Genomic DNA, 26,333 nt, shown 5'->3' on the forward strand with positions numbered 1-26,333 from the left:
TTGGTCAAGCGGGCTTCAAAACGATAATATCACTTTTTCACATCTTTTTCATGTCTCTTTCTATCAAACATTGTTTATAAAATATCGCTAGCCAAGCTTTAATATTTCTTTTACACATCCCTACTCTACACACACTCAGTAAATGATTCAATTCAAGATAAAGTAGAGAAAAATCACAAAATTTGATTAACTACTGACAGCAATCTGTCAGCCATTTTAACAGATTGTGATGAGTTGTCTATGGTAATTGAGTAAGACCAAAGCAAAGATTATAATGACCAAAGTAAGACCCAAAGAATATAAAATACTCCTTGAACCCAAGTAATTTACTTTGACAATATTGCTGTAGTCTAAATTCTCTTTGGTATCAGGTTCTTAAAAGCTAGAATTTCAATTTACCCAGCTTGCCGTTTTATAGACTTGTATCCAGTCACAAAACTTTTTACGGTCACTAAAACCTTTATGTGTTTACTGGTGAACATTAACAAGTAACAACATTAACTACTAACTGACAGTGTCAAGTGAAACTGTCAATTTAAAGGCTATTTATCACTGAAATACTATTTATATAATGTTTACTTCAATTTATTGGTTTTTGTAGCAAATATAGTTCGCTTCTTGAGAGTGTGGGCGTTCAGGTATGACTTATGCTTCATTATCTACTCGCTTTATAGTAAATCAATTATAAATAACCGGTCAAGTGCGAGTCGGACTCGCGCACGAAGGGTTCCGTACCATTACGTAAAAAACGGCAAAAAAATCACGTTTGCTGTATGGGAGCCCCACTTATATATTTGTTTTATTTTGTTTTTAGTATTTGTTGTTAGGGGTCATCCATTAATTACGTCACACGAATTTCTAGGTTTTTTGACCCCTCCCCCCCTTCTTGTCACACTTGGTCACATTTGGCAAACCCCTCCCCCCTAGTGTGACGTCACATTTTTTCTACGAAATCTCCAAATCGAATTAAGCAAGTACCTAAGTATTATTAATATTTTATCAAAATATTTTTGACGATATAAATATTAGTAATTTTATAACCCAAAACTGCTTAGGAAAGAAAATTAAACGAATAAAAATGATTATCCTTTTAAAAACTTGTTATTTAAATGTATAGCGAATAAAATAATTGAAATAAATTTTCGGTTACTGATGAAGTTAAAGTGACGTCACAAAGTTTGTGTCTCCCCCCTCCCCCATGTCACAATATGTCACATTTTCTTGACCCCCTCCCTCCCCCTAAACGTGTGATGTAATTAATGGATGACCCCTTATAGCGGCACCAGAAATACATCATCTGTGAAACAGACTACAAACTGTTTCGCTATCACGTTTCATGAGTTACGGCCTGGTGACAGACAAACGGACGGACGGACAGACAGAGAGACGGACAGACGGACAGTGGAGTCTTAGTAATAGGGTCCCGTTTTTACCCTTTGAGTACGGAACCCTAAAAAGTGTCTTATAAAACACCGACTATTGATTGTCCTAAGCTCAAACTGGCAGTGAAAGTGTTCCGATTCAGATTAACGGTTTTGAACTGGTTTTGATATGATTTTGGCGATCGTCTTGGACTTGGCGGCCTCCTAACCTAATCTAAGTATAGGTAGTGACCCTGTCCTCGGTAGAGACCCTGCCTACGAAGCAGGAGGTACAGTCAAGGAATTTAAATTCCGACCCATTTCGTACTTTGTCACAGTGACAATCAATATGAAAGCCGCTAGAGACCTCATACGGTTGTCACTGTGACAAAGTACGAAATGGGTCAGAATTTAAATTCCTTGACTGTACTACGGTTTTGTATGGTACGCCGTAGCACAGGCTGAGGTTGCTACACTCGCTTACCAAATACGTTATTTTACTAGCAAATCCTATCACCTACTCTTTCGGCGCGATTCGGGAAATTAATGAGACATTCACTAGATATGAAATAGTAAAGATATGTGACGTTCCACGGCAAAAGGTACCTTTGGAGGCCGCAATAATATTGGAGCGGCGTTAGTAATAGCATAAGCGCCAACCGCCATAAGGTACCTTTTGCTGTGAAACGTCAAATATCTTTACTATTTCATATCTTGTGAATCTCTAATTCATTTCCCGAATCGCGCCGTTTAAGAAAATGTCAAAAAGTTTGCAAACAGTGTCAGTGGAAAAGGCGGCAAAATATAATAATATGGGGAGAAGAGTCGATTTCTCTTAGGTACAATTTTTAAAGTTTGCGCATTTTATATTGACTAATGGGTTTGTGAAACTATTAGCAAATTATGGATCTTGCCTCGGATTTTTGTAGCACAATATATATGTATAAAACCTTGTTAACAATTATTTGTTGTTCTAAAATCACAGACAACGGATTAATAGGTTTCACTTTTGGTGTGTCTTTCATGAACTGTAAGTAGACTTTTTGTGTGCAGTTGCAGAGGGAACTAGACCCAATGATGAACGTACTAAAGTCCGTTTTCGGGGTGTGCAGCGGGTCCGCCGAGAAGAGCGAAGTGCACGACACAGTGCGCCGTATTTTCGGAAACGATATGGTCATGAAGGAGAACACGGAACGACATTTGGTGTTAGTACAAAGTCAAATGACTTATTTGTAAACATACTGCCGTATTCGAACTTCAAGATATTCACAAGAGACGACGCGTACAGATCCATTCTAGATACGTTATAGTTTAGATATCAACTAGTTCTCTTTTGCAGCGCAATTCGGGCAACCAATGTAACTTTTACGTTAGATAGAGTAAGATATCTATTAGATGTGAATTAGATCTCTAAGTCATATCCTGTGGAAATCGTTCAAGAGTATCTCCAGAATCGCGCAAATGTCAAATTTGACGGTTTAGATCTTAAACATATCGTTATCCTATCTTGGTGATGTCTAAAAGATGTCTATTTCATAATCCGAATCGGGCCCATAGGTAACAGTGTTAGTACAAAAAGTATGTGAGAACGCTTTGTCTAGCCGATAGGTTTACAAATTTGAGATTAGGTATACACATACCACTCAACAATATACTATACACATACCACATATAAACAGCAACACTCTTAACCTGTCGTCTACCCAGGCCGGAGATCTCCGGCCAATGTTCGTTGCCCTTGTCTCCCGCTCCCCACACGCGCCGGAGACCTCGTATTTGTTACGACCGATTTTTTGCACCCTAGATAATTGGCAGGAGAAAAGCAGCTTTAAATTTGATTTAAAAAACTGCTTTTCGACTGAGGTTAAAATGGCCGGAGATCTCCGTCGTTATAAATACGGGGTACAGAATAATTACGGAGATCTCCGGCCGGTGTATATAGAGGGGTACTTTTTTTTAGAGCTTGGTAGACGACAGTTTAACTGTCCGTCGGTGGACCTAAAGCCTTTTGCAATTTGTAATAAGGTTTTCCGATGGACAGTTAACAGTGTGAGCGATGGTACCCACAGAACATGAACATCTAGAAAAAGTATATAAATGTTAACCTCAAAAATCGCGGGTTCTGCTGTGCCTCGGTTGTGCCATATCATCATCATCATCATCATCTCAGCCATAAGACGTCCACTGCTGAACATAGGCCTTCCCCTTTGGGGGGTGTATGCCATAATCGCCACGCTTGGCAGGCGGGTTGGCGATCGCAGTCGAGTACACCGAATTTGAGGGACGCTGCTGCCCGTCCACCGGTGGTCTTGGACGTAGTTTAAGGACATACCCGGGTCCATATTGTGCCATATAGAGAAGATTAAATGGCTCTCGAAAAATATGCAGGAAAAACACTGAAAATTCTGACATTTATTTATTAGAAAAAAAAGGCAGCAACTTTAGCTTCTCCATCTCTGTTTGTTTTTAACTATACCCCGGGGTTTCGGATGCGCAAATAATTTCATTCACAGTTTTTACCCAGATTTTGGCTACCGTAAAAAAATCTTTCACCCAAAACCCCGGGGTATTTAACTCTTATGTAAAGTTTGTATTTAGTGTACTTATTTTTTTAGGAGAAGCAAGTATCTAAGTCACATTAAGGAGAATCTGCCAAAAATATTGGACAGCAAAGTAGCGTCCTCTACACACAAGAGCAAACCAAGCAAGAAACACACCGCTGTGGTAATAGCTGATGTTTGTACTGTTATTATTTTATTTATTATTTTTTAGTAGAATAAAAAGTTACATACGTTGGTGGTGGTAGCCTATACTCTGTATTTTTAGGTATTTAAATTAAAGTTAACAAATAATATGTACATAACATTTCTTGGTTAACCAATCAAATACAAAACCGCCTGGATCTATCGCTGAACGACCTGACTTTAACCTACATTATTTGATCGTGTAATGTTATCATCTACCCTCAACTGGCTTAAGGAGCCATTTGAAGATAGATTAATAGATTTTGTTTACTTTTATTTAAATACCTAACGATACAGAGTAAGCGGTAAGACTTGCAATCTAGAAGTCGCGGGTTCAAATCCCGGCTCGTATATAGGTAGTCACCTGCAGTAATATAATTACACAATGATGCCGCAAAAATATCTGACACGATCTTATTTGTAGAATAAGAACGTGTCAGATATTTTTGCGGCCTTCGAAGAGTAACATGTGACTGTACCAATGAGTTTTTCGGAACTTATTTCGTACATAAGTTCCGAAAAACTCATTTGTACCATTTGATATTTACCAATCGCTTTTCGGTGAAGAAAAACCTCGTGAGAAAACCGGACTAATTGAAAGGTGGAAGATCAGATGGCAGTCGCCTTCGTAAAAACTAGTGCCTAATTGGTGGTATTAGTTGCCAAGCGGACCCCAGAGCGGCTACCACGAAAACCGAAATTCACAAATTGCGGGGGTATTTCTCTTTTACTCCAACGAAGGCGTAATTAGAGTGACAGAGAAAAGTCCCCGCAATTTGCGAACTTCGATTTTCGCGGTTGTAGCCCTGGCTCCCGTGAGCCGTGGCAAAATGCCGGTTATCCCGAGCTAGGAAGATGATGATGGCTGAACGGATTTTAATAACTGTTGTATTATATTTACAGAATATGGAAACTCAAGATGACAGACACGGTCGAGTGGGACCCAAGATTGTGGTATTTGATGCTTCTACCGGTAAGTATGAACCATGCCATAATATCGCAGTATAAGGCTACCTTTCCAAGTTTCCATTGAGGCGAAAACCTAAAGTAATCCGTGCTTTAAACAATTAGAAAGTAGGTGAACATACTTGTTCGAATTTAATTAGATCGAATAATATTGTGAAAACACTCTAACGTGTAGTGAAAATCATGTAATACAGAAATAAACACTTTTTATTAATAAATTTATTAGGTTCAATAATTGTTATACAATTTAAAAATTACATGATATATGTATAAATATTAAAATTATTGCCAAATCAGTTTTGAAGAAGTATGATTATTGATTATACATATATAAATAACGCCCACTTGCAGCTCGGTCTGCATTATCAACCATGTTGATGTTCCCTATGCATTGGTGGAAACTTTATTCCCATTTTTTTGTTGTTTAGCTGAATCCTTAGCTGAAAAGAATCACATAAAGTGTACTTAAACGCCGACTGTAATTTTTTCGCGAAACGTTTCTTAAACTAGTAAAAACCGGCCAAGTGTGAGACGGACTCGCGCACGAAGGGTTCCGGACCATTACGCAAAGAACGGCAAAAAAATCTCGTTTGGTGTATGGGAGCTCCACTAAAATATTTATTTTATTTCGTTTTTAGTATTTGCTATTATAGCGGCAACAGAAATACTTCATCTGTGAAAATTTCAACTGTCTAGCTACCAAGGTTCATGAGATACATACAGCCTGGTGACAGACAGACAGACGGACGTACGGACGGACGGACGGACAGACGGACAGACGGACAGACGGACAGCGGAGTCTTACCCTTTGGGTACGGAACCCTAAAAAACTGATAAATTAACTTACCTTTATTACGCTTAGTTAATTTCTCGGATTCGATTTCAGTCGGAACAGGAGTAAAAGCATCTTCCAAGATCGCCTCTACATTACCCAAGGCTAGTTGTATCTTCTCAATTCCCGTATTCAATCTGATTTGCAGTTCCTGATAAGCACCAAGATAATCCAAAAGCGTGTTCTCGAAGCCATATTCCAAAGACATAGTGAGATCTTCATTTTTTTCTTCAGGAATGGTCGCACCAACGGTTTTAGTATAAGTGTTGCCAGCGAATCCGCATTCCAAGATATTCTCTACATTATCCAATAATACTTCTATCTTCTGAACTCCTTCAATCATTTTTACTTTTAGTCTCAGATATTCGTCAAGATTTTCTAAAAGTATGTTTTTGAAACCATTCGCCGAATGATGGTTTTGTATAGGATTTTCTACGGTCGCGCCAAAAGCTACTACAAAAGTGCACAAAAGTACTGCAAAGACCTTCATTGTGAAGTTTTCTGTGTAAAATAGATGTTCACTTGAAACTGAGACTATTGGAAGACGATGGTCATAGCGTTATGGAAGCTAGGTTTTATACAAAATTAATGCGCATTTTTAGGGTTCCGTACCCAAAGGGTAAAACGGGACCGTATTACTAAGACTTCGCTGTCCGTCCGTCCGTCCGTCCGTCTGTCACCAGGCTGTATCTCACGAACCGTGATAGCTGGACAGTTGAAATTTTCACAGATGATGTATTTCTGTTGCCGCTATAACAACAAATACTAAAAACAAAATAAAATAAAGATTTAAATGGGGCTCCCATACAACAAACGTGATTTTTTATCAAAGTTAAGCAACGTCGGGAGGGGTCAGTACTTGGATGGGTGACCGTTTTTTTTTGCTTTTTTTGTTTTTTTTTGCATTATGGTACGGAACCCTTCGTGCGCGAGTCCGATTCGCACTTGCCCGGTTTTTTTTAAGGAATTCTGACAGTTACGCGTAATAAAAGCTGTTATTGCGTCATTCTATTGAAGAATTTTCACCATCAGTATTTTATCTAGGATTTTTTTCATTTATTAGCTACACGTTTTAATTTATTAGTTTCTTACTTTTAATGAACATTTTTTTTTTGTTATTAAGATTTCGGTTCATAAAGCAACCCTTTGCATTTGAAACATAGTTTTAAATACTTTGTGCGATTTTTGACACGAGTCTCGCAAGTAGTAAAATTTTATTATGTTCATGCGTATTTTGTCGTAATCGCTGACATGTGTATTCACTGATACGTGTTTATTTCTTACATTATTTCTTACACGAGTCATTACACGTGTTAATTTGTGATAATGTGAAAAAAAAAATAAACACAATAAAAATAAATATACAAGCAAAATCCGGAGCAAGTGAGAATTAGCAAATTAGATCTCTCAGGCTTTCCAACAACGACGTATGAAAAGCTAAGCCAGCGACGGAACAAGAAGGTGAAACAGCGACAGTTATCCCTTCTCCCCCGCATGCAGCTTTAATCAATACAAAATTTTCTGCTGTCACAAAAAAATATGATTGGTCACTAAAGGTTTTGATTGTCTTAAATAAATTTCTAGTTGTAAAACATCTTCCGCAATACTAGTATAATAATATTTGACGTTGTTAAGCTGCGCGCATTCGCGGCTCAAAAAAATTGGAGTAATTTTTTAGTTCTAGCCAGACTTTTACAATTGAGGAGTATCTTTCAAATGGGCTTATTTTTATATGGTGTTCAGAGAGAAATAAGCCTTTTTGAAAAGACTCCCCTCAATTATTCAATTTTGTTGATCTACGCACTTAGGGTTAATTTTGTCCTGCTGGTTAACATGTTGGGGCACCTGATACGTCACGATACTTACATAAAGTCTATAATTGAAGGCAGAATAGAAGAACAGAGAGGCAGAGGAAGACCGAGACGTGCGTATATTGACCAGGCCAAAGAGAAAATTAATGTAGTGACGTATCAGGAACTCAAAACAGTGGCAGAGAAAAGAACGGAATGACGAATACTCCACCGACAAGAGCTAGGCTCTTAACCCTTATCTTGGCGTTGTAACACCCGTGATACATGGAACTTTAAAAAATCTAGCAGGTTCACTTTATTACCTAACAAAATAATTCTGCTATCAATACATCGAGCTACCCTCCTTACTTATAGAAAAAAATAATGGACACGAGTGTCATTGTAAATTAATTAGTAATAATCAACATGGCGCTGCGGAAACAATAGATTTCAGTTCGTACTGGAAGTTTTGCATTTATTTCTTAGATTAGTATATATTTTTCCATAATCTACATTTTGATGTATTTACTATCTCTTAGTGCGTACATATTTACAATGCGTTCGAATTTAGAAACATTTAATACACAGAACCTTACATGAAACTGTTATGTATTATATTTGATACAGTGCCAAGAACTCAGAAATGTAGATATCGAAAGGATTGTATTACATTTAATACATTGCCAAGTTTTCGTCAAAATAGTTTTACATAATTTTGTAATTTTTTTGTATTTGTGGGGTTACAAAACATGTTTCAATTATTGAATATTAGTTGTCGTATTATTTAGTTATTAAACTTTGATTTTTTTTAAGTACTAGATGTTATTTAACTATATATTTGTACGCTGTAGCACTATTGCTACGCCGTAGCCCGTAGCACGGAAAAATATGTGAGTGGCAAAAAATGCCCCCAAATTAAAAAAAAAAATTTTTTTTTTTACTTTTATTTATTTGTTTACTTTTCATATTTTACTCAACTTTTTGCTGACGACTTTTTTGAAACTTTACGGGATCAAATTTTCCACCCATGTGATCAGATAATTGTAGATATAATTTATTTTTAAAGGTTTTATAGTCATCTGATGCTTTAGATTGCGTTTAATTAGCAATAAATGATAATTTCTGTTGCATTACATATTTTATTTTTATGAAAATCTACATTTTTCTTCTAAAAAGTAGGTAACTATTTTGTCGAGTTATTGGCATTGTATCAAATATGATACATATGATTTTCCGAAACTGGAAAATCTTGGATTTTTTTCCTTATTTTTTAATAGTCTCGTATGCTCTATAGGTGACAAAAAACTAAAAAAATGTTTATATTTAAGATATTTTGAGCCTTGCCAAGATAAGGGTTAAGAACAATGATGATGATGATGATGGTTAACTTTGATACGAAAGAATCAGCCCTGTCTAGTTTTGATACCATCTTAATATCTGTCATTCCAATAACTTGTGTTCCAGGTACTGGACGACTAGTCCTGGTTGGAGACGAGAGAGTCAGCATCCAGGGTCTGTCCAGCTTCGCGACCATCAGGGCTACAGCCTGCGTGTTTGCCGGGAGGTGGATGTATGAAGTCCAGCTCGGGACTAAAGGGATCATGCAGGTTAATACCGTACTAGTCCTGGTCGGAGACGAGAGAGTCAGCATCCAGGGTCTGACCAGTTTTGCGACCATCAGGGCTACAGCCTGCGTGTTTGCCGGGAGGTGGATGTATGAAGTCCAGCTCGGGACTAAAGGGATCATGCAGGTTAATACCATACTAGTCCTGGTCGGAGACGAGAGAGTCAGCATCCAGGGTCTGTCCAGCTTCGCGACCATCGGGGCTACAGCATGCGTGTTTGCCGGGAGGTGGATGTATGAAGTCCAGCTCGGGACTAAAGGGATCATGCAGGTTATTACGAACTTTTATAATTACCATAGGTCTTGTAATAACAAGCCTGGATTGATTTAAAATTTACATGAGAGATAAACTTTTTTAAATATTATTTATAAGTAGCATTAAAACTGGGACTCGGGCTTAAACAAAAATAAGTGTTCCGTAAACAAAGTTTTGTACGGAACATTAATGAGACCTAATGTCTCATTTTTATTAAAATTTTGTATCAACGGAACTAATAATTAAGAATCAGCTGGAATTATTATAGCAGATTCTTCGACTGAAACTAGACTCTTCTTAATTCGATGACCGGTCTGGCCTAGTGGGTAGTGACCCTGCCTGTGAAGCCGATGGTCCTGGGCTCGAATCCCAGTCAGGGCATTTATTTGTGTGATGACACAAATAGGTATTTGTTCTTGAGTCATAGTCGTTTTCTATGTATTTAAGTATTTATATATATCGTTGTCTAAGTACCCACAAGACAAGCCTTATTGTGGGACTTGGTCAATCTATGTAAAAGAATGTCGTATAATATAAAAAAATATATTTGACTAAAATAAATCTTTCTCTTTAAATAAGTACGTAAAATTATGGAGTGTACCTATTTTATAAAATCTGATATCCAGATTGGCTGGTGCACCAGTTCCTGTCTCTTCTCCATGGACACAGGAGTGGGGGACACCGCGAACTCCTATGGATATGATGGTGGAAGAGTTAGAAAGTGGAACGTAGCCACGTCTCCTTACGGCCAGGCGTGGTTGCCAGGAGACGTTATAGGCTCATGCATAGACCTGGATCATGGAACGCTGGAGTACTTTAGGTAAGTAAATGAAGATCCAGTTGCAGGATGCTCGGCAAAAGGATAGAAGACGCTGCCGACTAAAAAGCCAAAGAAAAGAATCCAATGAAATAGTGTAAAAGCCTGTTTGAATGTTGTTGCACACCTGGGCGCGTAGCCAAAGTGCCAATCGTTAACACTCCGTAATGTATCGTAGTCATCTCTATCAGTCTTCCCCACTTGTGCGACAGTGACAGTTGCGTTTCATTCGCAACGGAGCGTTACCGATTCCACGTTGGCTACGCACCCTGTTAGAGCTGTTTCCCACTGACGTCCAGTTTTTTCCGGGTACGGTTTTTTGCAGGATCCCGTTTTAGTAGTATAAGTGCTAATAACAGTAATTGTGCAATGTTTTCGGCAGAGGCTTTTAAAGGCGACTCCGGTTATTAAATGCTCTAAGGCAGAGACGTAGTGAGTGAAATTTACTCGTCATGCTTCTCAGTGCTTCTCATCATGCCCACCGCTCCCTATGTTGTCGGTATAGTCTATCGTGTACTTACATATAGCGGAACTGTACATACTTATCTAATTATTTCTTACAGGAACGGAGTGTCCATGGGCGTGGCATTCAACAACGTCACTCACGGTAACGGCGTCGCCTACTTCCCAGCCGTTTCCCTGGCGATGCAAGAACACCTGTATGCCAACTTCGGACACGTGCCTTTTGTGTAAGTTTGGGCCCTTTTTCTCATAACCTTTATACCGGGTGTGGCCTGTATCATGAGCAAATGATTAAAACATAGATTGTACTCCTCAAACGGTGACACTTTTGTTCAATAACTTTTAAAAATTATGAAGAATTTAAGTATTTAGACTTCCTATTTTTCATACAAAATAAATATTATCTTCAATGGACGCCATCGCCACGCCATTATATCATTGTGATTGACGTTGCTTGTCACGCCTTAAACATAACAAAATTCGCAATGCATTGCGTCTTAGAATTAACTTTAAAGTGTATTAAAAATCAAACCACAAGTAATTTTTAAAAGTCGCTGGACAAATGTTGGTCAGCATGAGGAGTACAGCCTACGATTAAATTTTTGCTCATATTACAGGCCACACCCGGTATACTTAAATACTTCACAGAGACGTTGTTAAAGTACAACTTTATCATAATTTTAGGTTTCATTAAACCTGAGTAGAAGATAAAATTTATCCTATATGTTTTGATTGTTTACCTTCCTTGAACTAAAACTTCATTCGCTTCAGCCGGGCTACCACAGGAGTGGCGCGACAGTACCTCGCCCGCGAGATAGACTACCCGTCCGTCTTTAATTAATATTCAATTATTTGTTAAAAAAGGCGGGTAGTCTGTTTCGAGGGCGAGATACAGTCGCGCCGCTCCTGTGCTGGGCCTACTGTGTAAAATTCCTATTGAGTGTCCATAGGAATTATGCAATTCTCACGTGTATTTCCTAGTTGATTGTTATAAAATTTGATAAAATGATACCCCGCACCAACTAGAAAGAAAGAAAGAAGAAAGAAAATAAATTTATTCAGGACGCTTACAGTATTGCTTAAAACTAATATAACACTTTTGTAAGTATAAAACATAAACGTCACTGAATAGGTCTCCCCTCAGCTTGATGACAAGTTACCTTTGGTATCTTGACACTGGTCTTCGGTGGAGACCTGTCCAAGCGATCGCGTCAGCATGTAAACTAAACGATTGACTGGTATAGAATTCCGTGTAGTATTAAGTCCGCCTTTTGTCGCTGTATATTTTTTACTGTGCAATAAAGTTTAAGTAAATAAAATAAATATATAATTATTTTGATAAAATAAGGTAAGATGTTTATTTGTATAAGATAAGATGTTTGTTTATTTGTCCGCAGTTTCCCCCAGGCCAACTTCGCGCCGCTCCAGCTGCCGCCGGTGCGGGAGTGCGCGCGCGCAGCCCTCCTGTTCAAGTCCATTGACGCGCTGCTGGACGAGCTGGCCAGGGTCCACGACCTTAGGCCGATCTCGGCCAAGAGCAGTAAGGTTCGACATTCATCATTAAAAATAAGTTTTTGGCAAAAAAATCATTTTTGGTACAAGCTTTTATTGCTGACGGTACTTTTCTTACGACAGGCAACTAATACTCATCGAGACAATTCTAAAAACCCCTAACACAATTAGGTTGCGTTGTTTCATCACATAGCTGGCTAGGTTCCACGACCTTAGGCCGATCTCGGCTAAAAGAAGTAAGGTTCGACATTCATCATCATTCTCTTGCCCTTGTCCCATTCCTTTGAGGTCGGCGCAGCATGTCTGTCTATTCCACACCTCTCTGTCGCCCGTCATTTCATCATTCACTTTCGTTCGTTTCATATCATCTCTCACACAGTCCATCCACCTTTTCCTCGGTTTTCCTTTCCTTCCCACTCAGATTCTGAGTTTAAAAAAAATATTGCTTATTACTCTTAATAGGAAACAAATTAGATTATTTCATGAAAATATTTTAATTTGTGTTATTTCAAGTAAGAAAGATTACTGTATCGTATACCATTAAACGAGCAGTTCTTGTACACTTAAATATATATTTATATATTTCGGGGATCTCGGATACGGGTCTAACGATTTCAATTAGTTACATTTGCTATATTTGGGTTTTAGGGGACGAAAAATCGATCTAGCTAAGTCTTATCTCTGGGAGAATGCGCATTTTTTAGGTATTTTTTAAATTAAATTATAAACTGAAATAGATGTCATATTTACTTCACGAATGAAAAAGTCACTAAATCCTCCAGTGCCCAGGGCTGGAATCGAACCAGCGTTGAATACACTCGCAGCAGATGACTACTCCGCTCGACCACCCACCCGTTTTTATTTCATTTTGTTTTGGTTTTCTTTCGTATAAGTATGACATTTATTTCAGTCATACCTCCAGTCAGAAAGGGAAACCGAGGAAAAGGTGGATGGACTGTTTGAGAGATGATATGAAACGAACGCAAACAGTGAATGATGAGATGACGGGTGACAGAGAGGTGTGGAAGAGAAAGACATGCTTCGCCGACCCCAAGTGAATGGGAAAAGGGCAAGAGAATGATGATATACTTTGATAATCCGATAAATAATAATGTGCTAGTCAATCAGTGCCAACCCGTTATGCGTATTTTCTGCATGCATAATAATGTTTAATATAACAACCACCAAAGGTACAAAAAGGTACCATTTGGAAACAACCCAAGCACACATCGTAATTTTGCTTTTTCAGGCCAGATCCGAATATTCAAAAACGGCTGAAGAAGAGGTGGCACTGCGCATCCACAGTTCCAGCTCCGCGTACACTCCCAAACCCTCGCGTCATCAGGTCGCGGTCACCAACAGCACGGATAGCAAGAGGATGTCGAGAAAGGTAAGGCCAAAAGAAGAAGGTAGAAGATGTCCAGAATGAAGAGGTGGTCACAGTTCCAATTCCACAATTCAATTCCACGTACACTCCCAAACCCTCGCCTCATCAGGTCGCGGTCACCAACAGCACGGATAGCAAGAGGATGTCCATCAGAAAGGTAGGGCCAAAGGAAGAAGGTAGAAGATGTTGAAACGATATCCAGCAACAAGATGTCCAGAAAAGTAGGGCCAAAAGAAGAAGGTAGAAGATGTCCAGAATGAAGAGGCGGCACTGGTAGGGAATGCAAATCGGTTATTATTTGTATGGAAACAATCGGTTTTTAACCGAAACCGCGGTTTTTCCATACAAAAAATAACCGAATTGCATTCCTTAGGCACTGGGCATCCAATTCCAATTCCATGTACAGTCCCAAACCCTCGCCTCATCAAGTCGCGGTCACCAACAGCACGGATAACAAGAGGATGTCCAGAAAGGTAGGATCTAGTCGGAGCTTTCTCGGGATATGTATCTAAACAACAACTCCAACTTAAGCCGAGGCCAATGAGCCTCCACAGCATATAATTCAAACTTTAATAAATAGGCAAAACTCCGAAGTCATCAGTCCTGAATTCCTGCAATATTAGTAAAAAGTTGTATCCTACAAATACCTATAGTTGAGCTCAGGAGAATGGTGAGTACTGGCAATCATAATAAACCCATTACTGTGGCATTCGAACATATTATCCATCCATACTTGACATCGATCTTTCACTTTTAATATCGATAGAGACGGAGACAGAGAGCAGGGGAACTCTTTAGAACTCGGTTTCTTGATGGCTCTACCTAAGATTTACATTAAAGAATCTTCTTTCTTCCAGGCCTTCCTCATGTCCCTAGCCCGGTTAGCGGTCGTAGAGCTGGGTATCAGTCTCCGACTTTCATATGTGGTGGTGTCCGAACTACTGCCTCGAATTCGAGGCGCCCTGGGCGTCAAGAACAGATCCATCAATGTGGACCCACTAGCTGCCGAGTTTTATGCCAAGGCTAGGGACAGGAATTTTGTAAGTAGTTCGAGTAATGTAACGTATAGACCAGGACCTCTAGAGCTGTGTCATATGCATATTAATTTATTAGACCGCAGTTTAACCTCATCCTTATGCTTCAACGAACCCGATGATGCCAGGCTGAAATGTGGTGCTGCTACCTCATCCCGATTCCCACCCCACTATCCCCTTGAATGTTCCTCTTAAAATTCTCGTATAGTGACCGTTGAAAAATCCCACCTTTTTCACGAATTGGTGTGATTCTCACTCTTTTCGCATTTTTACTAAGTAATTTCTTGATTTGTGCTTGCAGGTGCAATCTAACTTGTTTATTGGTGAATATAATGAAATCTTTGTTTGGTTATTTATTCTATTCACCACCGTAAAAAACGTCAAAATATATCTTAAAACAATCCCAATTATCAAGATTTTTTGTAATGAAAAATTTTGTCCAAAACCTTTAGGTAGGTACCCAAATACAGTCAGCAGCAGAAGTTGCTAAGCGGGCGAGATGTTCAAAATTACCTTGACACGCTCTTATTCTCTAAACAATTAAAAGTCGCGTCAAGATCATTCTGAAAACCTCGCCCGCTTAGTAACTTCTGCTGCTTAATGTACCTGAACAAGAATTGACAATACCATGTGTTTCATATCGCAAAGGATCCAGAGGGCCTACCGCGAACCACGTTCGACGTGTTGCCTCTCTGTCGCACTTGTAAATTCGTACACAAAGTGTGACAGGAAGGCAACACGTAGAACTTGGTTCACGGTAGGCCCTCTGTTCGTTCCTCTCCAGACCGACTTGTCGACGAAATTCCTTTCACAAGCGCAACCGAAGTTGTGCACGATGCTGGACCTGCTGTGGACGTTCTTGGACGAGGCGGCGCTATGTGACATCTTGGAGCACTGCGTTGTGAGGGAATGTCTGCTCTTCGATTTGGTGTCCCCGGTAATATTACTTATTACAGACATGGCCCTAGGAAAACACTACCTATAAAGGGGCCCACTGATTAACAGTCCGCCGGACGGTATCGGCTTGTCAGTTGTTCGGAACTGTCATAATTTTGTTCAAACTGACAGGCCGATACCGCCCGACGGACTGTTAATCAGTGGCCTGCACAATGCTGGATCTGCTGTGGACGTTCTTGGACGAGGCGGCGCTATGTGACATCTTGGAGCACTGCGTTTTGAGTCAGTGCCTGCTCTTCGATTTGGTGTCCCCGGTAATATTACTTATTACAGGCCAGACCCTAGGAAAGCACTACCTAAATATTATACTTACTTGGTTGGCGTGATGAGTCTTGGCCTCCAACACAAGAGCACACCACTTTGATTGGACCAGATCAGTATCCCGCCAGCTATCGCCAACGCCGAGCTCACGGAGATCTGCCTCCACTCTATCTGCCCAACGGCATTTAGGACGACCAACAGGACGGCGTCCACTTGGTCGACCCAAGTAGGCCCTTTTGGCTGCCCGATCTTCACCCATCCTTTCTAGATGGCCAACCTCTACCTATTATGCCACCTGGCTTTATTTTCAAAGAAATTTTAAGTCTACTCACATCACAAATTTCGGGAAACAAAGTCCGATAATCGTAGGTACCCCTAAGCCCTAGGTGGGCTACGTAACCCTAAGATTAAACCTATGCGGGCCGTTTTTACCATAAGGGCACACGGGGCCCGTGCCCAGGACCCCCATCCTCAAAGGGCCCCGAAGGACAGACAGTAACAGTAATATATTTGATTACCCATAATAAATAGAAAATCATAGTAGAATAATGTTAGTTTAATTAGCTTTCTTTACTTTCCAAAAGGGCCCCAAAATCTTATGTGCCCAATGGCCCCAGCATAGTTTAAGAGGGCCCTGGGTACTTTTCAGCCTATTTACGAGTATATACATTTTCCATCGCAGGACATACAGTTCACCCAACAGCTGGAAGGGGTGTACGTGCTCTGCGGTCTAATGCAGCATGTGGAAACCAGGCACCATCTCGTCAAATATGTCTTCTTCAACAAAATCTCGTAAGCTTCCATGTTGGCTTAGGTATGTAAATGGGACCCCCCGCGGGTTGCTCACCTTGTCGTGGTGGAGGGGCTTAGTAATCGTGGCTTGGTCACCCACGGTGAAGCGAAGCGGCAACCAGGGCCGGCCTGTTTGACGGTCGGGCTGGCCCGAGGAGGACGCTCCAAGTGGGCTTGTTAAGCCCGCTTGTGACGCGTTGGAGGTGGACCGTCGAGGAAGAGGAGTGTCGGTATTGCGGTGAGCCGTTCTCCCTATCCTCGGCGGCCGAGGTGGGATCGCAGGGGAAGAGGCGTGATGGTATTACGATCGCCACTCGCCCTATCCCCTGCGAACTTGGCGGTGCCGTTCCGCTGTAGCGGCGTTGGTGGGGCTGCAGAGGAAGAGGAGTGTCGGTGTTACGATGTGCCGTTCTCCCTGTCCTCTGCAGCCGAATTGTGGTTTTGCGACAGACCCATAGACCTGATCTGTCGCCGGGCACCGGAGAACTTTCTGGCGCCCGTAGCTTCCTTGTGGCGGGCTCGGGGGGGTCCGCTACAGTGCAGAACGGAGGCGGAGGAGGAAGGCGCGTCGAACCATCTGGCGCGCCTAGCGTGAAGGGCCTTCGGGCATTTGCGAAGGAGCCGCTCGTGGGCGGCTGCCGCCGGTGGGGTCGCGGATGAGTACGCAAGCGTCCCCGTAACCCCACCAATAGGGCGGCGAGGCGGTATATGGGGGGTTTTTAGTGGGTATACCGTGGGCCTCATTAGCCTAGACGGGAGTCCCACATAACCACTCGGGTCACCCCCCGCACCCGGGTGGTATGCGGAATGCATTTTCCCCCCTACAAAAAAAAAAAAAAAAAAGGTATGTAAATGGGAAACACCTTGACTACACTGAGCCACTCTTTAATGGCATTTAATGAATGTCGCATGCGGTATTTCCGAACCTATACGACCTTCAAACCTTCAAAAAAAGAGCGTACAGTCGGCAGCAGAAGTAGCTAGGCGGACGAGGTGTTCGAAATTACCTTGACGCTCTCTATTCTCTTAACAATGAAGTCGCGTCAAGATCATTTTGAACACCTCGCCCGCTTAGCGACTATTGCTGGTGACTGTAATCCCATCTGTATCCCTCTGATGTTGCGGGTGTCCATGGACGAAGGTAATCGCTTGCAAAACAGAAGAAATAATAGTACTACCGTACAGAAAGGACACTTCCTACAAACCCGAAGTTTGACAGCGGTTCAGAGTAGAGTCATGCTCTCCCTTTTCTAATTAATATATGGCACTATCCCTTTCGGCTATTTAGGGTTGTCAAAATTCAAGTGATTATCTTATCTGTGGTCGTGCACGCAAAAGGAAATCAAGTGGTGTCAACCCTAATACCCCCACTGGTCCCCACTGGTCACAATAAATTTACTGCCATCTTTCGACACAGGATTAAAACTAAAAATGAATTATTTTGTTACAGGTTTGACAACTTCCTAAACGTTAAGTGCCCGGACGAGGCGGTCCTCAAAACCGTTGTCCGCAACCCGTGGTGGCAGAAGCCGACGCCAGTTCAGGGGGAGACGGATCCTCGGATAGCTGGTATACCCACGTTTTCATTCAGTGGCGGATTTGCCCTAAGGCCAAGTAGGCCCAGGCCTAGGGCGGCGAGATATTAGGGGCGGCGAATTGTGACAAAAAATTATCTGATGATAACAAGAAATCTCCGGTCCAAAGCCAGCCCCTTAGTGTCCTGGTATGACATGCTCCTTTACTTGACTCATATAACTTTTCCTTGGTCTTCCCCTCCCGCTCTTTCCATTTATTTTCCCTTCTATGATGTTTCTTGAACAAGAAATAGGTAACTCAAAATGTAGTCAATATGATGAGTGCTGAGAAAGGGGCGGCTACAGGGCCTGGGGCCTAGGGCGGCAAAGACTGCAAATCCGCGAGTGTTTTCATTATCATCAAATCAGGCAAAAACATCTAATGAATGAATGAAAATTTATTTCAGGCACCTATATAGTGGCCCATACATAAATACCTTAAAACTAGCATACATATTATAAAAATATATTTTAAAACTAAACACTACAAATCACATTATGGCTGCGATGCATTACGCAACCCCGCAGTGTCAGGCCGGCCGCGGAACCGCCGAAACTTGACACCCTTCGGCCAAAACTCCTCGTTGGTGAAGGTCGCTAGGTGTTCAGTCGGAACGCTCACCACAAACGAATTAAAATTCGCATTGTGTAGATTCCAACTTCGCGATCCTCAGGATGAATCCGGTCTTCGTTTGCACATACTTTATAATATCATCGACCTTCGTAAAGTAATGTAGACGGCTAATGGGATTTCCTCGAGGATTGCCTCAAAGATCCGTCGTGACACTGCCTAAATTCAGAATCCTCTTATCCTTCACCAAGCCAGCACTTTTCCAGTCCAGTACTAGTTTATGCATGGACTTCATCATCTCAACCATAAGACGTCCACTGCTGAACATAGGCCTCCCCCTTGGACCTCCATTCGTACCGGCTGGAAGCGACCCACATCCAGCGTCTTCCGGCGGCCTTAACAAGGTTGTCCGTCCATCTTGTGGGTGGATGCATGGACTTACTAACAATTAAATTTTAATTTACAGAAATGGCAGAAACAGGCACGATAGCACGTCCTAACCCGTTCACGGGAGGTAATGTCAATGAATTATATTCGTTTCATAATTCCGTTTACAATCCAAAAAGAGCGAGTGGAAATAAAAAAAGAGGAAATTAAATAGTTTTTGCATGACAAGTTCTAGTCAAGTATGTATCAAAACAACTTACAGGACACACTTACTGCGGCAAAATAAAAAAGATGTATGGTTGTTTGCTGTGTTGGTAGGAACTCGATTCTTTAGTCTTTTGAGGAATTCGAGTTAACTCGAACCTGCGCTTAAAAACTTCCGAGTCTAGACCGAGACTTTAAAGGGTCGAGTCCTTTATTGGTGTGAGTCCTGTCTTTTAAGTGCAATTTAAAACGACTCGAGCATTCGGATAAAAGACTGTCAACATTTTTCAAGTGTTATCTAGGTAGGTATGTATATATGAACTCGTAGAAAAACTGGCGTTATGGCTTACTTAACCCACGATTTCATGTGGGGAGTTGAAAACATTTGCACCTACAAAATTTGTGAGTTTTCTTTTTAAAGGACTTAAGTATTTACAGAAAAACTCAAATTTCGACTTAATGACAAAAGTCTGATAAACTGATCCGACTCTTAAAGGAGAGGACTCAAAGGAGTTAAGCTGATCGAACCTTAATTGATGTCCATTTTGGTTATTCTCAATACCTTAATTACAGGAACTAAAAACGAACAGAGGACATCACTTGACGACATTATAATAGAAACACAGTATAAGGAAGACTGTAATAAAATCACTAAAGCTGTCGCGCCTTTAGAACAGATCCAGGTACCTTCATAACAATTCACAATCAATTTAATAAGTTATTGAATAACACGGCAAATGATTAAGCCCCATATAGGCGGTTCAAGAATTGTTATATTTGCGGTATTTGGTCGACCGACTGAATCTTTTGGTATTTAAATAAAAGTAAACAAATAATGTGTATATACATTTTCGGGTAGTTATAACATTTGTTGGTTAACCAACCATATACAAAACCGCCTGGACCAGTCATTAACCTACGTTACTTGATCATGTAATGTTTTCATCTACCCTCAACTGGCTTAAGGGAGCCATTTGAGGGTAGATTTTGTTTACTTTTATTTAAATACCTAAAGGTATATAGACTATATATCAATCAATGTATCAAAAATTGCATGCAAGTTATTGAACCGTCTAAATGGGGCTCTAGGCATTCAAAATTGATGACGTCGCCGACTGATGATGATGATCGGTTCTTCCACAGCTGGAGTTTCTCTTGATGCTGCTGGACAACTCGGACGGCACGAACATGGTTCCGTCGACGAGGAAGATCTTCTTGGAGAAGTTCAGAAGATATATCATGGACAACTGTATTCTGGACATGGTGATTTTAATAATATAAAATGTTGCTCCTGGTCGTCTTCGCAACGGCAGTTTCAGGGGCCCATCTAGTCAGCGGCAAGTCTCGACCTGCCTCGATAACATGTGTTAGCATTGTTATGGCAGGTGTCCGGACCACTTTACAATAGCCCAGTCTCATTGTCCACTCAAACTTCAATCCATAGACCGGTATACTGTTCACTTTCTGCAATAGTCCTAATGCCTGCTGCGACCGGTTCATGGGAGTCTATAATTGCACCTGTGATCGGGTTTCAGCAGGCGTTCTACATGATATTAAATCTCTCCAAGGAGCCTCTACATGTTGGATCTATATCCCCACGCAAGCCTATCAAAAGGCCGGGATTTATAGGCCCGTGAAGCGAAATATTATGGGTCTTTTTTTGGCACAGAGGCTGTTCAACATATCACGCAACTCGCCTGCCATCTCGTGGTGCTGCCACGCTCGACTGTTGTCCGCCGTGCTTAAGCTTTGGGACGAGAAGCCACTGGGTCAAACGTAAGTATACCCAGTGGGTTAAAGTTAACAAAAAAACAGTAAAAAAATCTGTAGAGGACGTTTTTTGCTAGGCGGTGTTGTCGCTAGGCCAATCGATAGCATTAGGTATGCGTATAGTTCGTAGGTTTTAAATAGAGCCCACGGCTAATCCTATTGTCGATGCACAGTTGCACATCCTGCCACTTCTCCAGCTCAAAAATGGATAAAGTTCACATGTGGACTGTAAGCGTGCGTATAGATGATCCGCGTACCCGGACCCCGTACTCTGTCTCAGACCCTGACCAGTTCCATACCTGGAGCAGCCCTGGCTCTAGCAGATCGGAACCAAATCTGACTCTAAACCCAAAGTAAACCCGTTTTGTGGTAACTGGATTGTCTAACAGATATCAGGAAATGCCCATTAGCCTTAAGCCATACAAATTATATTACTGTCACGTATGAATATTCAGCATACTCGTACCTAATATTTTAATGTTGTCGTTGTAAAGCGGTCATAATGACACCTCACCAGGCGGCCTAGCCAAGGTGACAATCGCTTGCGCGTCGCCATCGAATCGCTTTGTGTCTCTGTCTCTCATCAATCTTCCATATTAGTGTGACAGTGACAGTTTCGTTCAATACAGAGCGTTAGCGATTGCCATGTGGTCTTCGGAGCCAGTGCGGACCTTCTAATTTTCTTCTATTTCTCCAGCAACACTTCAATTCCTCCTTACACCCCTCCGAAGTCATTCATCGATGGAGACCTGGACTACTACAACGTCGATCGGCTGGGTGGCGTGCTGCCCTTCCTCGTCAGAACCTTACGGTAAGGTGTTTCTATAATTTCGTTCACGAAAACCACTATCAAATAGCTAAATTAACCAGCTTAGACAACAAGTCTATAGAACTTTCTAAATTGGTATACAGGGTCTTATAAACCAGCAGCACAGTCTATATTGTCGTTCGACGAGGGTAGACGGGGGTCGCGCGCACCCGCTGCATATTATATCTGCTGTCAAGCTGTCATCACCATTGTTAGTTTCGATTTGCGGAAAATGCCCAGAAGCACTAAGTAACTATAATTATAATAAAACCCAATTATTTTTCTCAGACAAGACCTAATAAATGTATTGGGAGAAGAAAATCCGTTTGTACAGAGCTTCGAGCCCACTTACAACAGGGGCGGAGGGATTGACATGGGTAATTATTTATTACACACCTATTATAACTAATTTATTCACTGATGCCAGGCGTGGCTCACTCCGCGATTGCCTCGCGTCGCTACAAGTACGGCCCACACCCATTTTGGTGTCTAGCAGTAGTGGTTGCCGCGAACTACGAAACGGACGCCTGCTCGCGCTTGCGCCACCTTGCGGACATATCTGTCGTAATAGACGCGTTGTGTTAGAGAGTGAACCTGGGATAACCGCGAAAATCGAAGTTCGCATATTGCGGGGATTTTTCTCTGTCACTCTAATTACGCCGTCATTGGAGTAAAAGAGAAAGATCCCCGCAATTTCAGTTTTCGCGATAGCCCCTCTGTACCTAGTACTATTATTTAATCTGTGCTGAAGCACTGATAGCCTAGCGATAAGAACGTGCGATTTTCAATCTGGAGGTTGCAAGTTTAAACCCCAATTCGTCCCAGTGAGTTTTTCGGAACTTATGTTTGATATTAATATATTAGAAATCACAAGGGATTATCGGTGACATTAGCACCAATTCCTAAAGGAGAGAATGAGATAGCTTAAAGCTCCATATCATTAAAGTAGATACGCTTATCGCAGGTGTGAGCGAGATGGGTGCAGGCTCTCCCGGCCTAGCAACACTGCCTCAAGTAATATCTTCGATGGCTCGCTTCATGCACGCCACGCTACCGCCGATTCCAAACAGGTATTCTAGGAAATCCTAATTGGATTTCCGTCCTCTTTGCGCTTCCTTTTTAAAAACACAAGAACAGAATAAACACAACGCAACAGAAAAGTTCAAAAGAACAGAAAAACTCAACAGTAACAAGTAATTATACTTACAACAACACAATTACACAGACCAGTGTCGTTGTGTACCTACAACTTTTAGCGTTCCGGACCGTCCGAATTCTCCGCATTCCATTATGATCAGCCCACGTTCTGGAGACAGAATGTGTACAGTTCGAATCCCCTTCCTCCTAATTTTAAATACGCTCTTTCTCTCTCATATTTTGGGTTATCCCGGTTGTATCTTGACCTACTTCGGAGCCCAGTCTTTAGAATCGCTGTAGGTTAATATCATTATATTCTCAGGTCTACAGGAGAAACGGCTTTGGCGCTCAAGGGCACTCGCTCTATGATGCCTGGAGCTGGCTCCATCAACGTCAGGACTGGGTATCTTCGGCTCCTAGATGGACTACTAGCATTGTATCATGGCTCAGCTATCAAACATGCCGAGAAGGTAAAGAAAATCCACCAGCACACTTTCTTAATACCAGTTCTGAACACCACACAATTGGTTTAGGAGAAACGGCACTGCACTCAAGGGCACTCGCTTCATGATGCCAGGAGCTGGTTCCATCAACATCATCAACGTCAGGTCAGGGTATTTCGACTCCTGGGTGGACTGGCCCCTAGACAGCACTCCCCACGCTATCGCTCCATGGCGAAGGAAACACCACTGTCACTGTCAGCGATAGAGAGACACAAAGCGATTCGATGTCAAAGCCCAAGCGATTGTCACCTTGGCTTGGTGTGTGTGTGTGTGTGTTTTAAGACCCTGTTATTGATACCTATTAGATGTATAAACTACTACTTATTTATAAACGGTTTTTTGCAGCTATGCGAGCTAAGAGACAACCAGCAAGATATGGCAGATTGTCTCCATGACATTGAGCATCGGATCGCTGCCCTAACCAGCGAATTGCAAGCTGCAGGTACAATTTAGGTTATATTCTGAAAATATTGTCATCAAGTCAACCGATATCGCACTATGTAAGAGAAATTACCGCTAGCTTTCTGTTTTACAGACTGTGTACATAAATTTATAAGTTTCCGGCGAATTGTGGACTTCTTTCTATGTTTTGAAGCCCATAACACAATTTGCTTACATTACAGATATAGGTAATATATCCGAATCGGACAAACCAAAAAAGGAATTGACTGAGAAAATACTTCAAGAACTCGAAAGATCCAAGAGTATCTACGAGGTAAATTAATCAGTTTTATTAACAAAATATTTATTAAATGACAATTGTGTTCCCATCCCTATCGGGATTCAGTCCTAGATTTTCTAAGTCTTAAGCCCCCTCCAGACTATGCGCGTGAATCGCGGGCGAAGCCGCGAACGCGAGTGTGAAGTCCAGAACGCAGACCTGCGAAATCGACTCCACACTCGCGTTCGCGGCTTCGCTCGCGATTCACGCGCATAGTCTGGAGGGGGCTTTTGACAGCACAAAATACTTTGTGGAAGGCATTTCGACAGTCTTCACAGACTGATCGGTCCACTGAGTTCGCCGACGGTACCATAGTCTTTCCGGTCAATATCATTTATCGACTTTCCTTGTCGAGCATCGAGGCCCCTTGGAGAGCATTATGTCATGTCATTTATCGATATTACTTATTAAAAGATTTCTGGAGGTTAAGAAATGAGAGCAGATTTTATACAATAGCTTAGTATTCGTATAACATTGTTGGTACCGAAATCGGTAGAGGGAATCTGAAACATTTTCGCTGGCTCAATACGAATATTACAAGTTCTATGTTACATTTTCAAGATAGTTGTAGTTCGACTTAATGTCTTTAATGACAATGTTCTAATTTCAGTACGATAAAAGTGAAACATAGAACCCTGTAATATTCGGCCAGCGATTTGGCAAGATCTTTTGCATGGTCAGTGATCATGTTACTTTCCGCCAAAGCTGTATGTATGCTTCCTTGCTTCCTACTAGTTATAGCTCCTGCAAGAATTAAAGTATACCTGGTCAAGCAAATCTTGTCAGTAAAAAAAGGCGCCAAATTCAAATTTTCTATGGGACGATATCACTTCGCGCCTACATGTTTCAAATTTGCCGCCTTTTTCTACTGACAATATCTGCTTGACCAGCTATACCTACCGATGACTTATATCGACCGGTGTATGAACCGTGATTGCCTTTTGTATAGTTTTCGAACTCCCGATAGTTCGACGCAGTTACTGTTATGCAGAGCCCGTCTATAGCCTCCTCCACACTCGTGCGCGAATCGCGGCGCAAAGCCGCGAACGCGAGTGTTCGCGGCTTCGCCCGCGATTCACGCGCTTAGTCTGGAGGGGGCTTCTGGGGTGCATACGCAGCAGGAGGAAGTGGTGCGATAGTGAACTAAAAAAAACCGGGCAAGTGCGAGTCGGACTCGCGCACGAAGGGTTCCGTACCACAATGCAAAAAAAAAAGCAAAAAAAAACGGTCACCCATCCAAGTACTGACCACTCTCGACGTTGCTTAACTTTGGTCAAAAATCACGTTTGTTGTATGGGAGCCCCATTTAAATCTTTATTTTATTCTGTTTTTAGTATTTGTTCTTATAGCGGCAACAGAAATACATAATCTGTGAAAATTTCAACTGTCTAGCTATCACGGTTCGTGAGATACAGCCTGGTGACAGACGGACTGACGGACGGACGGACGGACGGACGGACAGCGAAGTCTTAGTAATAGGGCCCCGTTTTACCCTTTGGGTACGGAACCCTAACAACGTCGTCCTTTAAACACTCAATGTATTTTCAAAATGCACAAATGTTATAAAGTCGTCAGTAAGCACATTAACATTAAATAACTTATAATATCGAGAGAGTAAATCTAATAAGATGTTCACCGTACGATCCGTGATAGCAAAGAGAAAGAATGACAGCGCACAAGTTGCCAGAGTCAAAAACATACTAAAGACACCTATATACGTGCATGTCAATTAATAAAGTGTGCCATTGACTTTCCAACAGTTACATGCATGTTGTTCATGGGTAACTGATGATAGTGGATGGGACGGTGGGTGTCAAAGTTGTGTAGACCGCGCTCGGTCTACCCTCATTCGTGCACGTTGGC

General features: G+C 41.6%; 1 protein-coding gene across 1 annotated transcript in view; it reads left to right on the top strand.

Moving 5' to 3' along the window:
• Positions 1-563: 563 nt before the first annotated feature.
• Positions 564-26,333, top strand: part of LOC134673780 (E3 ubiquitin-protein ligase RNF123-like) — a 54,988-nt gene continuing 29,218 nt past the window's right edge. The window contains exons 1-23 of the mRNA XM_063531806.1: positions 564-638; positions 2,415-2,566; positions 3,977-4,097; positions 5,009-5,078; positions 9,158-9,300; positions 10,200-10,393; positions 10,954-11,079; positions 12,250-12,397; positions 13,614-13,754; positions 14,609-14,791; positions 15,570-15,722; positions 16,686-16,795; positions 18,246-18,364; positions 19,407-19,454; positions 20,105-20,214; positions 20,675-20,794; positions 21,201-21,307; positions 21,999-22,112; positions 22,398-22,486; positions 23,074-23,179; positions 23,569-23,716; positions 24,095-24,191; positions 24,373-24,464. Of these exons, the coding sequence (XP_063387876.1) occupies positions 2,436-2,566; positions 3,977-4,097; positions 5,009-5,078; positions 9,158-9,300; positions 10,200-10,393; positions 10,954-11,079; positions 12,250-12,397; positions 13,614-13,754; positions 14,609-14,791; positions 15,570-15,722; positions 16,686-16,795; positions 18,246-18,364; positions 19,407-19,454; positions 20,105-20,214; positions 20,675-20,794; positions 21,201-21,307; positions 21,999-22,112; positions 22,398-22,486; positions 23,074-23,179; positions 23,569-23,716; positions 24,095-24,191; positions 24,373-24,464 (2,670 nt within the window). The 5' untranslated portion in view covers positions 564-638; positions 2,415-2,435. The remainder of the gene's footprint in view (positions 639-2,414; positions 2,567-3,976; positions 4,098-5,008; positions 5,079-9,157; positions 9,301-10,199; positions 10,394-10,953; positions 11,080-12,249; positions 12,398-13,613; positions 13,755-14,608; positions 14,792-15,569; positions 15,723-16,685; positions 16,796-18,245; positions 18,365-19,406; positions 19,455-20,104; positions 20,215-20,674; positions 20,795-21,200; positions 21,308-21,998; positions 22,113-22,397; positions 22,487-23,073; positions 23,180-23,568; positions 23,717-24,094; positions 24,192-24,372; positions 24,465-26,333) is intronic.

Source organism: Cydia fagiglandana, chromosome 19, assembly GCF_963556715.1.
Source record: "Cydia fagiglandana chromosome 19, ilCydFagi1.1, whole genome shotgun sequence".
Lineage (NCBI taxonomy): Eukaryota > Metazoa > Arthropoda > Insecta > Lepidoptera > Tortricidae > Cydia > Cydia fagiglandana.